The sequence below is a fragment of the Lissotriton helveticus genome, chromosome 7, assembly GCF_964261635.1.
Source record: "Lissotriton helveticus chromosome 7, aLisHel1.1, whole genome shotgun sequence".
NCBI lineage: Eukaryota > Metazoa > Chordata > Amphibia > Caudata > Salamandridae > Lissotriton > Lissotriton helveticus.
In genome coordinates, this window is record NC_136068.1 from 1,659,285,934 (window position 1) to 1,659,304,607 (window position 18,674).

Below are 18,674 nucleotides of genomic sequence, written 5' to 3' on the forward strand. Positions count from 1 at the left end.
TGGGTAGTAGAGACGCCATGAGCGGGAGAGTGGGTAGAAGAGTTGTGAAATGTGGTAGGGGAAGGAGTAGATGAGGGTGTTGATCGTTTTGAATGGTGGTAGATGGTAGCAGCGATAAGGGGCTAGGGCTAGGCTCATGGGTATCAGCAGTCACCAGCAGCAGTCTTTGCCTATCTAATCTTTAATGTGGAAGAAGAGATAGCCAGACCGCTCCAGAATGTAATTGGAGGATTGGATGAGTACAGTGCTGTTATTGTAAATGATGATGGTGGTTTCAGCACTGTGCACAGATAAAAGGGTGCTAGTACGTTTGAAGCCATACAGAATCTTCTTGCTGTAATTGATATTGAGTACAAACGATAAGGCTTTCGGCCATTGAGCATGACGGTTGGCAAAAAATATTAGATGGCAGATTAGCAATCCCCTAGTGCAGCAGAAGTAGGAGTCTAGGACGAAACTGTGTCTAATTTGAGCAGTTAGTGTTTAAGATGTTTTGGCACATTATTAGTTAGGTTTGGTGGATAGATGATTTTGAGTGGGTTGTGTCTGGCAGGAGATGATAGGCAGTACAGTGCATTTGTATATGATAGATCCATGATGAGGTCACTGGGTAGTGAGGTGCTAGGGTGATAAGGAGGAGAGAAAATGTAGGACCCTACTGGAGGGAACTCATTCCAAGATGTCTGCCCCTTTAGAAGAGGGATGAGTGAGGACCTATTTCAGTTTCTATGTAATACTTGGCTGGGTAGTCCTATTTTGTTATCTATGCATGTTGAGGGGGCTCGATGTGCTCAGGAAGGTCGATATGGGGAAGGAAAAATGGTTGCCCATACTCCAATTACCAAAGTCCGGGTGAGGGTATGCCATAATGAAACAGCAACAATGTCCAACTGACAAAGACACTCACCACACACACAACATAACATGGGAACTGATCTTTGGCCTAGGACTAGTAAATGAGCCTCAGTGCTCTTCTGGCAGTGCTACCAGCAACCTGACATATTGCTGTCTAGACAGGAGGGGCTCGGTAGGAGCTGGAGGTCCCACGAGTAAAGCAATCCCATATACCAGGGGTGGATCAGCGCATTGATATAGCTAAGCGTAGGAAAGACCCATGGCAAGAAGCATCAAGATAATCATGTGAACTTCAGCATGATCCCCTGCTCATGGGTATCAGCAGTCACCAGCAGCACAGGGCAAATCCAGTAAGGCAATCATCTGCCCATGATCCGAAGGCAAATAGGCAAAGCTGGCATAGATCACAAGGAGATCAGGAGGAGATCCCCTGGAGATCCTCTGGGTCTGTGGAGTTGGCCTGCAGGTGATCGGCTTCAGAACGGGGTCCACCATCGAGCCTAGCAAGTGAAGACCTGCTTCTCTAATAATATTGCTGTGGGCATGTAGCAGAGTTGCTGGAGTGCTAGGGACAAAGTGGCAGACGTAAGGAATTAATACATAGGCTTCTTAGAATTTCCTGAAGTCTCTTCAAAATAACCACCTTACAGCAAAAATGCAAATTAAGTATACACATTTTCTCACCCAGTAGCTCTCTATGGTAAAAATGTCCCCGTAGTAAGTTGTGTTTTAAAAAGAAACAGATTTAGATATATAACTTGCGGGGTAACATTGAACATTATTGCATGTGGTAAGCAATATTTTAATAATATAACAACAGTTTCCTAAAACGTTCCAATGTTTATCATACATGAGCACATTTTACTTCTTCCTCAGAGCGTATGTGAACATTTTAACTGGTTCACCCATGTATGTGTACTTGGATTGTTTGAGTATATGTTTTGGAATGCTAAAATGCAATTGTCATTCAGTTTTTGAAAGTTTCTATCCATTTTATTGCATTACATTTTTAACATTTCTTTAGTATTTCTTTTTTTTTAAATATGAACTTATTTCCTATTCTATCCACTTTTTGTTGTTTTTGTTATCCTTTCTTCCTTCGACATACAGTGCATTCTCTTGAATAAGGGCAACTAGATCCTTGTCTTGTTAATCAATTAACAGGTCAGACGATGCATCAAGTACTAGAAATAGAAATTTGAAGACGTTTCTCTTTTGTGTATATATCCAGCCTACCTGGTGAGAATATTTGGATATAAGGGCCGCATGGAGCAGGATGAGGGCATTTTGAAAGGTCAAACGCAGTACTTTTTTAGAGGATTAAAGGAGTACAGCTATAGGCTTGAGAGTAAACTATGTTAGTAAAAATCCTCCTTTATGGTCACAGTGATTCATGATTAGGGATTTGTTTTACCCAGAGGGACGATCATACTTATATTTTTAGAGATGAATCAAGCAGCTATTAATGTGGTTTTCCCGTGGGAATAATTGTAAACTAAGAGGTTCCTGGCTGATGGCAAGGGCATTCTGGCACCATTGAGAAAAATAGATTGTGAGTAATTAGCTACTGTAAAGGTAGAATTACTAAATTTGCACTGTTAAGTTTAAGGGCGCTGAGAGCAATCCAAAATCTGAGGGAAATCTGTAGTGCACGCATGTGCTTAATAGCAAAGAATAATGGGAAGCCGATAATGATTAAGGTGTTATCCGTGGAAATTTGTAATCTGAACTCAAAGTTGATGCAGCCAAGGACAAAATGAAAAGAGAAAAATTACAAGAATAAAACCTTTGGTTTGCTTCCACAGGTCGACACTGAACTGGGAGTGTGGTAAATTGAAAATCACATAAGATTTGTCCGGGATATGCTGAAATAATCTGTGCTGAAGGCTACTGAGTGATCATATATGGAGTCAAAAGGGCCTCAGCCATGCAAAGGAAGACTGTCCACCCTTCTTCCTCCCACTGCCCAGTCCAATAGGCTACATCTAGTGAGTTAGGCAGTCAGTTAGGTGAATGTAGCTATTCCAGTATGTGAAGATGGCGGTTAAGAACCAGACTTGAAAGCATCTGGGCTAGTCCATCGCATGCATTTTGGATTGAGGAATTACTTTTAACGGTTTTCAAACAGATTGGCCAGATATAACTTATTGGTTGAGTTTCTGGATAAGATCAGTGAGAATGCTTGTGAAAAGTTGCAGTGGCTTCCTAATTTGTGGTTCAAAGTGGTGAAGTTGTGGATTGAGGCTTTAGTTGTGACTCTTTTTATTTTAAGGATGGACCGTAGCTTGGTTCAGTTTAGAGGCGGCTTAGGTGAAAGTTGAAAATAGCGTTTACATGAAGGAGATGGAATTCAGTAAAATACACTGAAACATGTTGAGTCCTTCAAAGATTTTACTTTCAAGGCAGAGGAGCAGGAAATGAGAAAATTGTGAATTTAGCAGACGGAAGAGGGGGAATGAACTCGGGTTCCAAGGAAAATGTGATGGTTTGTGGATAGTTCTGTAAATCTGTAGATCTAAGCACATAATATGCCCTTTTCAGTTTGCTTGGCTGATGGAGATTCTTAAATTAAAGTTCATGTTTATGTTTCAAATATGTTTGGAAAGTAGAGAATGTGGAGTGGGTAGTACAATTATTTGAGTCTTGGACTTATTCATGCAGATCAAGATGATTTGGGTGAGAATGTGTGCTTTTAGAGTGTAAAGAATTTCTGATGTGGAGATTGAGTGCAATATGTAGAGTTGAGATCCTTTTATTGTGGCAAAGGTGGTAGTATGAAAAGAGAGGTGCAAAGAAACAAGAAGATGAGAGATTCTTTGTTTCATGGGGCAGAGGCAATAATGGAAAATGAGTGTTAATTGGAAGTATTTATCTACAGACAGACATTCAGTAGGTCTTCTAGTCAAGGCTGAGCCCTTGAAAGCTGGAATTCGGTAGGAGGCTGGGTAGTCTGAAAAGTTAAAGTTGGGCCTCAGTTTCCAAATATTGTGGGCTACAACAATGGGATCCATACCCTGTGAAAACGTGAATGACTAGGCAGGCTACACTTCCTGCTAGTGGGTATATTGGAAGGTTGAGCCACGGCATAGCTGTTTGTGTCTTGAGGGAGTGGTTAGACCTGAATGCTTATTTCATAAGTGCCATAGTCAATTAAACTATTTATGACAAACAGTATCATTTACCTTATTTCTTGAGATATCAAGAGCAAATATACCAAGATACAGCCAAATATGCCCTCTCCAAATATGGAACCCCCACATCGATTTAGAGCTAGAAATGAAGGTGGTTGTATGGCTGGACTTTAAATAAATATTTTTTAATTCCACAGATTCTCCAAAAGGGACACACATTTATACTACAAAAACAAATCTACAGGAAAGAGAAATGATGCAGTTGAAATGTAATACAAGCAGCAGTAATCCAGCAGTGGATCATTACGTCTGGTTCAAGAATGGAATTCAGTTACAGAATCGGTCAGAAAAGGATCTCATAATTGAGAATGTTATGCCTGATGATTCTGGAGACTATCAATGCGAGGCTCACAACACGGTTGGCAATTCCTCGTCTCCACAAATCACCATCAAAGTCAACGTTGAATGTGAGTATATTGAAGTATATACATAAAACGTTTATACACCCCTTGCATTAATCCCAGTAGGCCAGAGTTAATCTGATCACTCTATAATATGTAATGTATGAGGTCAGATAGACTTGAGTGTTTTGAGCATCTGTGAACAAGACGACAAGAACCCTAACGTGTTGTAGCATAGCTGCAGCATCATTGAATGAGGTTTGAAAAGTTTGTGTTGTTGGGAATGGAGATGCAAGGATATTCGAATGTGACAATGACTTTGATATGACTGATGGAATTGATTATGCTGATGGAGTAGTGTTACTTAAGCGGCCCTGCTCAGCCACAAAGTGAGGGTTTAGGGTAATATTGGGTGTGTAGAAAGGTCATGATGGGGTTAAAAGTGTACTTGGAAGCAGAAGCAAGGCAAGCTGATGATCATGTATGCCATTGGTGCACAGTATAATTTCATGCTGCATGAGGAGCGTATATCAATGTGCACTTGGTGAAAGGAAGCGGATGTGTCAGTTAGTGCAGGAAATTCAAATTGATTTTCAATCAACAATAAATAAATGGTCCTCAAAATCCCAAGGGTCCATTTAAGTTAAAACAAATTATACATGACGAGTTTGCCAGGAAAAGCGATGGGTAGTCTCTTCAAGTTGAAAATGCTAAAGAGCCATTGACAATTTTTCAACATAGCTCTGGATCCATCCTGTGCAGAAAAACACCTTTAGGTAGTCCCCATGAAGTGGGTTACAGTCAGAAGAGAAATTCACAAAATGGAAAAAACCTCCTAAGGAATCTGCAGCTCCTGGTTAAATATGAAGTGTGGATTGTATAATAACAGCAAGTCACCAAACTCCTCCAGACATCAGGAAGGAAACAAGCAAGTGCTCCCGGCAAGGAATTCAAGAAGCTCCCAAAAAAAAATCTGTGCGAAAAATGGAAGCACATGAAAAAAAAAACGGAAATAGGGTATACATGCCTTGTTATGCATCAAGTACTTGGAAATGGCCCCTAATTATTATGTGGACATGAACTGACATCACAGCAATTAGTCAGCCTCATTTTTGATTGGGAACCTCTGTTAACATTTTATGTGGAAACCACCATCATGTGTATGATTCAGAAAAGGGGGTGAAGATGGACAGAGCATCTGAATTAAGCAGAACACTCATACCCAGTCAAAAGATCAGGGCTTGATCCATCACCGTTTTTTAGCTCACTGCACCATCCCAGTTCAGAACCTGGCTACATGCAAATTAGTCTGTCCCTGGCCCAGTGCATCATGGGAACAGGGCAGACCAAACTACCAAGCCAATTCTTTACTGGAAAGGAAACAAGCTTCCGGGGACCGGTTTCTGGCATTACAGCCGTCTTCGGCCCGGCTTGCTTGAATCCTGATGGTGCAGTGAGCAAGGGACTCACATCTGAGCATACCCTTCCACGCTTGTGGTGGCCAAAACGATTCAGAAAAGGGGGTGGTGATGGACAGAGCATCTGAATTAAGCAGAACACTCATACCCAGTCAAAAGATCAGGGCTTGATCCATCACCGTTTTTTAGCTCACTGCACCATCCCAGTTCAGAACCTGGCTACATGCAAATTAGTCTGTCCCTGGCCCAGTGCATCATGGGAACAGGGCAGACCAAACTACCAAGCCAATTCTTTACTGGAAAGGAAACAAGCTTCCGGGGACCGGTTTCTGGCATTACAGCCGTCATCGGCCCGGCTTGCTTGAATCCTGATGGTGCAGTGAGCAAGGGACTCACATCTGAGCATACCCTTCCACGCTATTAAAAAAAACGGTGATGGATCACGCCCTGATCTGTTGACTGGGTAAGAGTGTTCTGATTAACTCAGATACTCTGTCCATCACCACCCCCTTTTTGAAATTATTTTGGCCACCATGAGTGTGGAAGGGTATGCTCAGACATGAGTCCCTTGCTCATTGCACCATCAGGATTCAAGCAAGCCGGGCCGAAGACGGCTGTAATGCCAGAAACCGGTCCCCGGAAGCTTGTTTCCTTTCCAGTGAAGAATTGGCTTGGTAGTTTGGTCTGCCCTGTTCCCATGATGCACTGGGCCAGGGACAGACTAATTTGCATATAGCCAGGTTCTAAACTGGGATGGTGCAGTGAGCTAAAAAAAACGGTGATGGATCAAGCCCTGATCTGTTGACTGGGTAAGAGTGTTCTGATTAACTCAGATACTCTGTCCATCACCACCCCCTTTTTGAAATTATTTTGGCCACCATGAGTGTGGAAGGGTATGCTCAGACATGAGTCCCTTGCTCATTGCACCATCAGGATTCAAGCAAGCCGGGCCGAAGACGGCTGTAATGCCACAAACCGGTCCCCGGAAGCTTGTTTCCTTTCCAGTGAAGAATTGGCTTGGTAGTTTGGTCTGCCCTGTTCCCATGATGCACTGGGCCAGGGACAGACTAATTTGCATATAGCCAGGTTCTAAACTGGGATGGTGCAGTGAGCTAAAAAAAACGGTGATGGATCAAGCCCTGATCTGTTGACTGGGTAAGAGTGTTCTGATTAACTCAGATACTCTGTCCATCACCACCCCCTTTTTGAAAATATTTTGGCCACCATGAGTGTGGAAGGGTATGCTCAGACATGAGTCCCTTGCTCATTGCACCATCAGGGTTCAAGCAAGCCGGGCCGAAGACGGCTGTAATGCCAGAAACCGGTCCCCGGAAGCTTGTTTCCTTTCCAGTGAAGAATTGGCTTGGTAGTTTGGTCTGCCCTGTTCCCATGATGCACTGGGCCAGGGACAGACTAATTTGCATATAGCCAGGTTCTAAACTGGGATGGTGCAGTGAGTTAAAAAAAAACGGTGATGGATCAAGCCCTGATCTGTTGACTGGGTAAGAGTGTTCTGATTAACTCAGATACTCTGTCCATCACCACCCCCTTTTTGAAATTACCATCATGTGTATGGCTGGTTTTACGACTTGTCTACGCCACCTGTCTGGAATCCATAGCGTTCAACAGGTAGATACTAGAAACGCCCAAATGCTCAATGTAGCTTGTGAAACATACCTCCCAATGAATCGAGACATTTGGGAGGCTCAGGTAGCTTGGGCGCTCTGTAATGAACTGAGCTCAGCATCTAAGGATCTTACTTTTTAAAACAAAAGTGCTGAGGACCAAAGTTGGCTCACATGTGCCCATGTAGCATGATCAAAGGTCAGGATGCCGAAACCCAAAGCAGTGTGATCTTTAGAGCCTGCTTTAGAACTGGTGGCTCCTTGTGCAATAACCTTTTTGGGCACCCTCCAAATACTTCCTTCTGCATGGATTCCCTTGCTGCCACCCTTCAACAGAGCCCTTCATCACTCCATAGCCACTATGAGACCTGCATTTCATTTTTATTTAGCGCTACTTTGTTCACTCGTTCTCTGGTCTATAATCTGCATGTTCAAAACTGCCACTGGACAAAAATGTATCTCCAGAAGGAAATTACTCACCAGAGGTATTTTGAAATTTTTATTGTTGCCTGAAAACTGCTGGCTGCACAAAGAACAATGCAGGAAGTGCTTTTACACTATTTGTTCTGATAGAGATCGCAGGTCACCCGACTATAAATTTACCAATACTCACCTGGGCCCATAATTCAATTTTCTACATTTACTAAATCAGGTAACCCACACTCTACTACCAGTCTATTTTGTTCCACTGATTCCTATACCATTGACTTACCAATCCTCGTCACTGGTGCCTATGACCACATGGAGTTAGTTGTAAAGAAGGCAGTCAATATTCAATAACATTTGCACTCATATAATAACCACACACTCAGGGTAGGTTTAAACTCTTTATCTAATCATCATCAAAAGTCATGAGCCACAGATTGAAAGTAATTAGATTGTCAATAAACGATATTAGAAACAGTGTATAACTATGCAAAAGATATATTATGCCAACCATTTAGCAAGTTGAAATAAAGGGAAGGTAAAAACAGGGAACATGCTATTTATAAAAACAGATTTCACCACTTTACTAAAGGAAGTAAAGAAGAGGAACATACTAACCAACAGGTCTCGCAATTATCAACAGTTGGAAAAAAGGAACACAATATGAAACGACGAAACCAAAATTTAGCATACAGCTATAGGGAAGGTAAAAATTGGAACACACTATTAATCAAATAACCACGTGTAATTACTTTAAAGGGAGGGTACATTTACGCAATCATGAAAACATTGGCATTCAGCTACAAGGAGGGTAAGAAAAATGGAACACGCTATTTAATAGCAAAACACGAGTTTATCATTTATCAAAGAGAGGGTAAGAAAAGGAACATATGCAATCAAAGTTTAGCACATTTAGGGAGGGTAGAGAAAAGGACGCAAATTATATTGACAATTACCCACACAGATTTTATATTTACCTAGAATGGTATGAAGACCAACCCTGGCCTCGGGTCAGTTGGAAAGGACAGAAGAACCCCAAAGGTTGCAGTGCCAGCAGGTGCAGTTCAGAAATCAGGACAGGAAACCCCAGAATTTGGAACAGGACCGGACCACCAAAGGTTAAGACCAGCACCCGCAGTTCGGTTGCAACGCCTGCACTACTCCCTCTCTGCAAGGAATCAGCCAAAACCCCGATAGGGTTACAACATTCACCAGCAAAGTGCTTCACCAGCACTTCAACTTCCCCAAAACCCCGATTGGGTCACCGAATCTTCTGGCAGAGTGCTCCGCAGCCCTCTGTTCTTAATCCCCTATTGAGTGCGTTGGGTCAGTGACAGGTCAGCTATTCAGACAAGTCGGACAAATTAACTAGCTAAGCACTGTTTTCCAGGTCAGTGTACCACCCCCAATGTTGCAAGTGTAAGGATCCCCAATTTTGATTGGACAAAGAGGAGGACATGTCATCACACCACCTAAAATTTCAGACTTCAGTATTGAATATTAATTTCTTTCGTACCCGCCCCATCAATTTCTTTTCACATGACATCTGCATTTTCGCCTAACAATGGTTGTTCTATTGACAAATACATTGCATGCAAGTTGGCTTCTTCTAGTGGGGTCAGACGTGAGTTCCCAGGCACTTCTTCTTGGTTGTATTACAGGTGGATCAGTTTGACTGGTTACTTCATCTACCTGTTCAGGTTCTTCATTAATTTTCTTTAAACGCAGTCTCAGTTTCTTGACATAACTATGACATTTGTCTCCTTTTGTAAGTCTTTTAGTTGACACTGTGCTTTGGCCCTCTTCGAATGCTCTTTTATTTTCATTCAGTTGTGGCACATGGATTTCAATGCTGCCTTCTGTTTCCCGCTCTATCTGACTAGATCCAGGTCTTATTTCTGTTTCTTCTGCCTGGTCACTAATCTGGCCTTATTCAGGTATTTGCTGAGTTTGACTTTTGTTGGTTTCACCCTTTTCGTCCTGAACACAATTGTCTATTCCTGCCTGGTCCTGCTCAAGCTCTACGAACCCTTGATTTTCTTCTGCTTGAGTTTTCGCCCTAATTTCTATCAGTCCCTTTTCAGTCTCAGGAGTTCTCAGTGGAGTGTTGATTATTTGATCTTTCCCTATCTGATCCTCCTCAGAATCACTTTTGACTTGAATTTCTATGATCTGAGTATCGCTTTCTACACCTGTCTCATCCTCACTATCACTCTGTCTGTCTAGATAGGTTTGACTTCTTGTCTGCACATATTCTGCAGGTATGTTGATTACTGGAATCCAATCATCTTGACCGGTGCTCGGCTGTTCTTCTTCAGCTACCTCAGGATCGATCTCTTTAGACCCTTCAGCTGCACAACCTTCAGCCTCAGTTTCATCAGATTCCGTCACCTTCTTCGTGTGACTGGCATGGATCCAGTGTGGTACTCCTGCACACTTTACAGCTGTGGTGGTAACCAGAATCACTTGACGTGGTTTACCCCACCTGGGTGCAAGACAAGATTTTTGAGTGTGTTTACTTATCACTACCCAATCACCTGGGTTCAGGTCATGTGCTGGAGTTGCTGGTCTGGCAACAGCGTCTTCCCCAACCTGGTGAGAGATAGAACGCACTTGGTCAGCCAGTTATTGCAGTATTCCAGTACTAAATCATCAGATATGCTTAGCAGTTTGTGCCCTGGCACCCATGCTTGCCGCATTGCTCTTCCCATCATTATTTCATGGGGACTCCAACCTGTGTTCCGGTCTGGAATACTTCTAAGTCCCATCAGAACAAGTGGCAAAGCATCTGGCCACTCCAATCTAGTAGACTCATACATTTTTTCCAGTCTTGATTTGATTGTGCCATTCAATTGTTCTACCACTCCAGAAGCCTCTGGGCGATATGCACAGAGTAATTTTTGTTTAATCTTGAATGCTTCACAAATTACACCCATTATTTCACAATTAAAATGTTTTCCTCTATCTGATTCAATTGTTCCTGATAAACCGAAACGAGGTATCAGTTGTCTAAGTAGGAGTTTGGCTACAGTGAAGCTATCATTCCTGCGTGTAGGGTAAGCCTCCACCCATTTTCAAAACAGGCAGACAATGACAACTACATATTTTAGTCCTCGACAAGGGGGTAACTGAATGAAATCAATCTGCAAACGTATAAAGGGACCCTCTGCCTTCCCAATCTTTCCTGGTAACACCACTGTTTTCTTTCCTGAATTCATTTGTTGACAAACCAAACACCTCTGGTAGAGTGCCTCTGCTATGTTCCTGAATTTCGTATTAAACCATGACTATCTGAACAGACGTATCATAGCATCTCTTCCCAAATGAGAATCTCCGTGAATCAGCCTAGCCATAGGAGCAAGCAGACAGTTGGGTAACACTGGCATTTCATCAAGGTAAACCATGACACCATCCTCATCCCTTCTCCGACCGCCTAACTTCCTCCATTCTTCCCTTTCTTTTGGTTCTGCTGCATTCTGCAAATCTCTCACTTCTTCCCACGTATCCACACCTTCTAGCAACATAAGTTGGCAGCTGTTTCCGCCCCCACCTCAACTTTCTTGTTAACAGCCATTTTATATTTTGCACAATGTTGGGCTAACTGGTCAGCATATCGATTACCAGCTGTGACTTTGTCGTTGCCAGATTTGTGAGCAACACACTTGACCACAGCCACTTCTTTTGGCAACTGGATTGCTTCCAGTAAATCTTTCACATATTGACTATTTCTGATTGGAGTACCTGAAGAAGTCAGTAACTCCCTTTGCATCCACAATTGGCCATAGTCATGCACAACCCCATAACCATATTGGCTGTCAGTGTATATGGTTACTTTTCCAGTGTTTCCCAAATTTACAAGCTTTTGCCAGGGCAACCAATTCGGCTACTTGTGCAGACTTGACTCCAAGTAAATGGGATGCTTCCACTGGACCTCCCAATGTACATACTGCGTAATCAGCGCTAAGACCTCCTTCCTCATGTCTCATGCATGAGCCATCTACAAATAGCTCATAATCTGAATCAATTAAGGGCTCTTCTCTTATATCTGGTTGTGGTTTTGTACTGTACTCAGTCAGGTCCATGCAGTCATGTTCAACATCTTCCTTCAATTCTGCAATATTTGAATTAGGCAACAGGGTTGCTGGGTTCAAAATATTACACCTAGCAATGGTTACTTTTCCTGCACCTACAATAATTTTCTCGTACTTAGTCAGCCAATTAGGTGTGAGATATTGGGTCTTAGTCCTTGTTAGCAAAATTACAACTGCATGTGGAACATACACAGTTACAGGATGTCCCATAATGATGGATTCACTCTGCTCAAGGCTCATGCAAGTTGCAGCTACTGCTTTCAGAGATCCAGGTAATGCAGCTGCCACTGGGTCTAACGTGGAAGAAAAATATGCAACAGGACGTCACACTAGTACATGAATCTGAGTCTGGACTGAAAGTGCACAATTATCTCGTGTGTCACAGAACAGTGCAAAATCTTTTCTTCGTCAATTGTATCAGGGGCTTTGCAAGGACTGCAAATCCCACAATCCATTGACTGCAATATCCAACAACTCCAAGAAACATTCTGATTTATTTTTGTGTTTGTGGCAAATTCATGTTTTTAATTATCCTGATTCTTTCTGAGGTAACTTTTCTGACACCTCTATCTATCTGATGCCCCAGATATTTCACTGATGTAGCACAAAATTGCAATTTTTCTGGGGACACTTTATGTCCTCCTTCACCTAGATGATTCAGTAAAGCAAGGGTATCAACAACACAGTCTTTTCGTGTTTTAGACGCGATAAAGAGTTTCTGTTTCTGTTTGAGCACTTCAGAATGAGCACAAAAGTCTTCAATGGTTGTACAGTTACAGCACAACCACAGAAATTCCCCAAAGGAGATGTTATCTCTTTGTGATTTGGGGTGGTTGCTTCCATAGTTGAGCAGTGTGTTTTTATCCGTAGGCTTTGTGTATAATTCCACTGTGAGTTGGTTCTCTCCGTTTTTAATACAGATGTCAAAGAAATTAATCCTACTGTTACGCTTTTGAACAGTAAATCTCAAATTGGCATCCCCTAGGTTTAGCCAAGAAACAAACTTTCCTAGGTCTTCACTGGTACTGGTCCAGATGAAAATGATGTAATCAATTAACCAAGACCAGTGACTGATGTTTTCAAAAAAGGGAGCGATCTCGATAAACACATGTTTATGTTCAAATGCACTGACATAAAGGGATCCCAGACTGGGGGCGAACGTGGCCCCCATGCTGGTCCCCTTCACTTGTTGAAAGAGGTATTTTTCATAGAGAAACAAGTTGTTTTTCAAAATCATGCTAACACACTGCATGATGAAATCAATATTCCCTCCCCCAAGATCTTCTGTGTCTAATATCGATATTACTACTCTTATGGTGTCGTCTTGGGGAATGTTAATGTCTAGGCTTCAATGTCCACGGTCACCAGAACCTCCATCACCATAAGAAACCACCGTGCCATTCAGAAAGTTGTTGCCATATAGATTCATGAACCACCAATAGGGTACTACATCTTCTTTAACAACATGATCCCCTATACTGCTTGGATGGACCTATACACTCTCCACCTGTTTTCAGGACCAAAGTCTCTAGCTTCCTCATGCAGTTCTATTGCCCACCCTTGACCTATTATTGCTTTAATGTACTTCAAATCCTACTTAAGTACTGCAAATATCTCATCCATCCTTTGGGGACTTTGTATAAATCTGTTAACATTCCTGTATTCTCCCAACCTTCTCCAGCATGTACTATCTCCTTAAACGGAGTTCTACTTTCCACTTATTCAACACTCTGAAACCTCGCCCCCACCCCATCCCGCCATCACCAAATGTACACCTCACAACTACAGGATCCAATTTCCATTACATGTTTTTAGCACATGGGTTTGAAGAAATCAGTCAGTTGTATTATGTGCTGTTTTCATGTTTTGTAAAGCTAATTTTCGTGTTCTTCGTCCTATGTTCTCCTCCTGCGAAGAGGCTACATTTATCAAGATGTCTCTTGTCTTCATTTTCAGGGTCAACTTTACCATTTAAAAGCTTTGCTACTCTTGGCGTTACAATTGCGTTGCTGCTGCTGCTTCTGCTTGCACTTTTCATCTTCTTTTGGACAAGGTAATGTGCCACATAAATTGTGAATAGTAAGTATATGGATGTTTTCACAAACCCTAACCAGGAACGTCAGCAATCTATTGTGTATGATTCCCACTGTTGTTGTACTCTGGGTTGCAGTACCTCACCACATTCTTTTCCTTAAAACATGTACAATTTTCCTATTTTAATTGAGATATTTCATTTTTTTGTGATTTAACCATGAGTGCCTATAAACTGCGGATTTTGCCTAAAAATGACCTAAAAGTTAATATTTTCCCACCCTTGTATATCCAAAACCTTGTACAGGGGATCAAAAGCAGCCCTCCCACTCACTGTGCACTAGGCCTCGGTGTTAAGCCTCGGTGCTAAGTTAAGATTGTATTGTGGTCTGGATACTAAATCTGTCTTTAGGTGAGCCACTGGTCTCACCTCTATGTGCAAACGCTTAAGATTGTTACTTTTGAGGTGCTATAGTTTTACACATTGATAAACCAACAGTTTTAAAGGACCTACTTCTGTATCATCTTAGCCGGGGGAACATGTTACTAGAATGTTTATTTTTTAAAGCTGGGATATTGCTGTGGTTCAGTCATCAGTTACAAAGCAGTTGGCTGGCACCTTCTGCTTGGCTGAGGCCCCTGCATTGAAGCCTTTCCATCAGCGTGAAGAGGTGTGGAAGATTTGAAGTGGCCACTGACCATGATCCGTTACATGACAATTGCTTTCCTGAACTCCAACTCTTATCCTTGTTCACAAAGACATTGCTTGCACCCAAAGCCACCTTGTTTTCTCTTATGCCTTAGTGTATTCATTCCAGGGGCCTTCAAATTGCTGGAATTTCAGATGGCTGCAGCTACAGTGGCGCATCCAGCCTTATGTTTTAGCAACTGAAGATCAAAGGGGAATAAATCAATCAATCAGTATTTTTGGAGCGCAGACACTCCCCCGTGTGGGTCTCAAGGCGCTGTGACTCCAGTGAGTATATTTGAAGCCCGAGTGTCACCTAGAAGGAGGTGTGTTGTACACTGATCATAAAGGTGATTTAACTGGTCAGCATCCAGTGGAGCAAAGGAGCAGATTCTTACTCGTATCCATTTGACCATTTGTGAAAATTAAGGAACAAGGGCTTGTGGGATTGATTTTGACCTGATTCCTGGCAACTGTTGATAAAGTAAGAATGTGTCTTATGTTTTCTTAGGAAATCTGGTTATCATTGAGAATGGGTCGTAAGTTTTCTTAAGGCTGTAGGATCTGAAAAGACTAGGGGGATGCGTATGCTGCTGAATTCCTATCTTTCTGGGGGGGTAGTGAAAGGGGAATCCAGGGCATCTTTGCAAAAAGAACTACCAAAGCTAGTTGGAATTGGCCTTTGCACTATTTTTAAGTAGGGCTCCCAGTTTTAAGTGTTTTTTTTTTTAACATTTTCGCCTGTAATTATACATATTTCATTTTTAGCCTTCTGATTGGTATTTATCCTTATCTATTTTGTGTTTTGAGACATGCTAACTTGTTTCCGATGATAACACAACAATGTTGGCTAAATTACCAAGGGTATTCCTGGTATGATATTTTTGAAGAATAGCTTGTAGCTTTAACAGGAAACCAGAACCATCATATCGAGACTCATGGAACCCATCTGTACTTCTGCTTCGATGGCGGATGTTGACCCTTCAAGTAGAAATCTAACTGAAAAGTAAATTATTTGGTTCCGGTGGCTAAGCCATTACATCCCTGGTGTCTTACCAGACAACTGTGGGGTGTCCCTCTGACCCTGCTTATAGCTCCGCTAATAATAATAGTGCCTTTGTTTTTTGTGGAAGCATTTTCAAAATTTCACAACTTTTGTTCCCCACACAAAGATATTTTACATTCGGTATCTTTTTAATTGTTCAGTCGTTTTTTTGTTTGAAGTAAATTGGCTTCAAATGTTAACTTATTTATTTATTAACTGTTTGTGTGTTTGTTCCTGTTCCACATGCATTTTGTCACAGGATGATCTTCCTCTTTGAGCTACGTTAACAATAGTAAGTTGTGGTTACTCAAATAAACATGCTTTTATTTCTAGGTGCTACATTGTCTAACTTTGTGGGAACACTCTTCCCCAAATAGCAACCCACTATTGCTTATTGGCGCATCAATTACAGTTCAGTTGAGAATCAGTTCACAGAAAAGAGCACATGGTTCCCCGAGTTAAGACAATCTTCCTACTGAGAAAGTGTGTGTTTGACATTGTTCAGCATTCCGTTTATCAGTTTCTCTTTTTGCATTTGCGCCCCCAAGTGGGGCAGGGATGCCCAGATGTAAGTCATGTGTTATGTTATGATACCCTAAAACTGGTCCTGGGATGCTGTTTTCCGGTCCAGGGAGGACCTGCAGTGGCAGCTCTGGCTGGAGCAGGGTCAAGACTGATTTGCATATGGCTGGGTCACACTAGGGTTACTTGGTGTGCAAAAAACGATGGATTTAGGCCTAGATCTTTAACTAGGGGTCAGTGTTTGACATTGTTCAGCATTCCATCGTTCCATTGTTCTTTTTGCATGTTGAGAAAGTGCAGCAGATGGAGGTGCACTCCATGATTTTAGGATAATTGGTGAGATATCAGTATCTAAAGAGGTGGCCATGACAGGACAAAATGACCCCTTTATCCCTTTTGCTAACACAAGACTGGCAGCAGGTAGAGAAGATATGACTGGACTGTTAAAGAGAGTCCGCAGAGACTAAGGGGGTCTGAGGATAGTAACATTTTCATTTATGTGTCAGCAAAAATACTCCATTTTGCTTTAAATCAATCATACCTCTGAACCCAAATACTAAGGAAAGGTTAGGTGTGTTCTATAAACTCTCCCAGTGTACATGATTTGGGGATGTGGTACTGGAAGATATAAAGAGGTCCATTCATTTATGAATGTTTATTCTTTCTTGGGGTTCAGAGATCCAAGGAAAATGTATCAAACTAGTTTTGAAAATTCTGAAACCCCCAAAAAATGAAAGTTATACTCTGGCTTGATTAGCATTAATAGAGTATAAATATATGCTGGTGTATTCAGTGTTAGCACCAGACATGAGAAAACCATTATAAGGTGTGGATAGCTAAAAATAGTCTATGACATTTCTATCCAAGTAAATTGACATAGCATCCTTCAGTCATAGAGATAATATCTGAAAGAGACTGAAAAGAGACTATTAGTTATTGATTCCTTACCTCAGAATTACCCCCAGGCGTCAAACTGGATCCTGAGATTTTTTTCCTCAGCAGTTCTACTGCGCGTTGGTAGGTGGCATCGGTCGACTCCACGTTCGTTGTCGTGATTGCCGGGATGACATCGAGATATCCACTTAGATGCTGCCCCTGCCCACTGATTTCAGCCGCGCCAGCCAGTGCAGATCCAGAGAGAGAGGGGTACCCTTAGTAATTTTTTTACTTTTGTTGACCTCTTTTCAGAGTCGTTTGACTCTTGGTGCACGTAGGGATGTTCCATCATCAGACCGGCTTCAAGCCTTGTGACTCTTTTCACAAGTTGATGTCAGTCACAGACCCGCACCTCGTGTGCCTTCGTTGCCTGGAGCGCAACCACAACCCGAATTCGTGATCCAATTGTCGGGCCATGAACCTGAAGTCTTTGCGGGTGTGGTCCCGAAAGCTTCTGGCGGCCCGGCAGTCAGCTCTGCGCTGCTCGAGGTCCTGGTTGAGAGGGAGGTGGCAGGACTGGTCACGAAGCCACCACCATCACTCCTCATGGAAGTCTTCGGGTAAGTCGAAGCACAAGAAAAAGGTGAAGAAGCACAATCTCTCTTTGCCTTCTCCCCAGCCATTGGCCGACGCAATGCAGAAAGTCGATGTCCTTCGGCTCTGCCTACAGAGCCTACTAGGATGGCTCCAAGCTTCCCTCCCTTCCCGGGAGTCACAGCGTCCCCTGCTCAGCTTCGTGCATTTTATGAAGCCCTCCACTCCATCTTTGGACAGCCCGAATCGGCCGGCGTACCTTCGAGCCCCACTCATCTTGGGGCTCTAGGCCTTCAATGCCAGCCGCTCCGGCCTCGGCGCCGCAGGGCCCGGAAGGATCCAGGCATGAATCTGGATCGATGCTGGTCGACCTCAAGGTACCTTCCCTGACACCGATACCTCAGATGACGCCTCCGCCACTTCGGACACCGGTTGTGTCCCCGGCTGGCATTGACCCCGGCCTCCCCCTCAACTTGAACAAGGAGCCGGACTGGTGTCTACCACTACTTTTGTACCACTGTTATAACCTGGCGCTCCCTATCACCCTGAGTGGCAGCCAGAGGATGGTGAGCAGGATTGGGAGGGGTCTGTTGACCCTCTGGCATACCAGCTTGAAGAGCTGAACTGGAGAGAGTAGTTGGGAAAGGCCAGTGGTCTGGATACCTCCCCAGACCTTGACATGCTTTCTCCCCCTACTGTGGCCAAGGAGGAGGGAGCCTCCTATGCTATGGTGTTGTGTAGGGCAGCTGAGGCCATGGGTCTTGAGCCTCCTACGGTGGCAGTCAGGACTAATCTCCTGATGGAGGTGCTTCAGCCGGAGCGGCCTCTTGGGAGCCCCTGATGCCATTCAATGAGGCCCTCACTGACATCCTTCTGAGCACTTGGTCCAAGCGCTGTGGATCCGTTGATAGCCCGACGCCACCGCCCAGGCAACCCCCTTTTCCTCTTCCAACACCCTACCCCCGAGAGCT

At 43.0% G+C, this 18,674-nt stretch overlaps 1 protein-coding gene across 7 annotated transcripts in view; it reads left to right on the forward strand.

Annotated features, from left to right (window-relative positions):
• Positions 1–18,674, forward strand: part of LOC144770644 (B-cell receptor CD22-like) — a 681,379-nt gene that overhangs the window by 580,220 nt on the left and 82,485 nt on the right. For all 7 annotated transcript variants that reach the window (XM_078655344.1, XM_078655346.1, XM_078655342.1 and 4 more), the window contains 2 exons: positions 4,184–4,453; positions 13,904–14,000. In XM_078655344.1, coding sequence (XP_078511470.1) covers positions 4,184–4,453; positions 13,904–14,000 — 367 coding nt within the window. The remainder of the gene's footprint in view (positions 1–4,183; positions 4,454–13,903; positions 14,001–18,674) is intronic.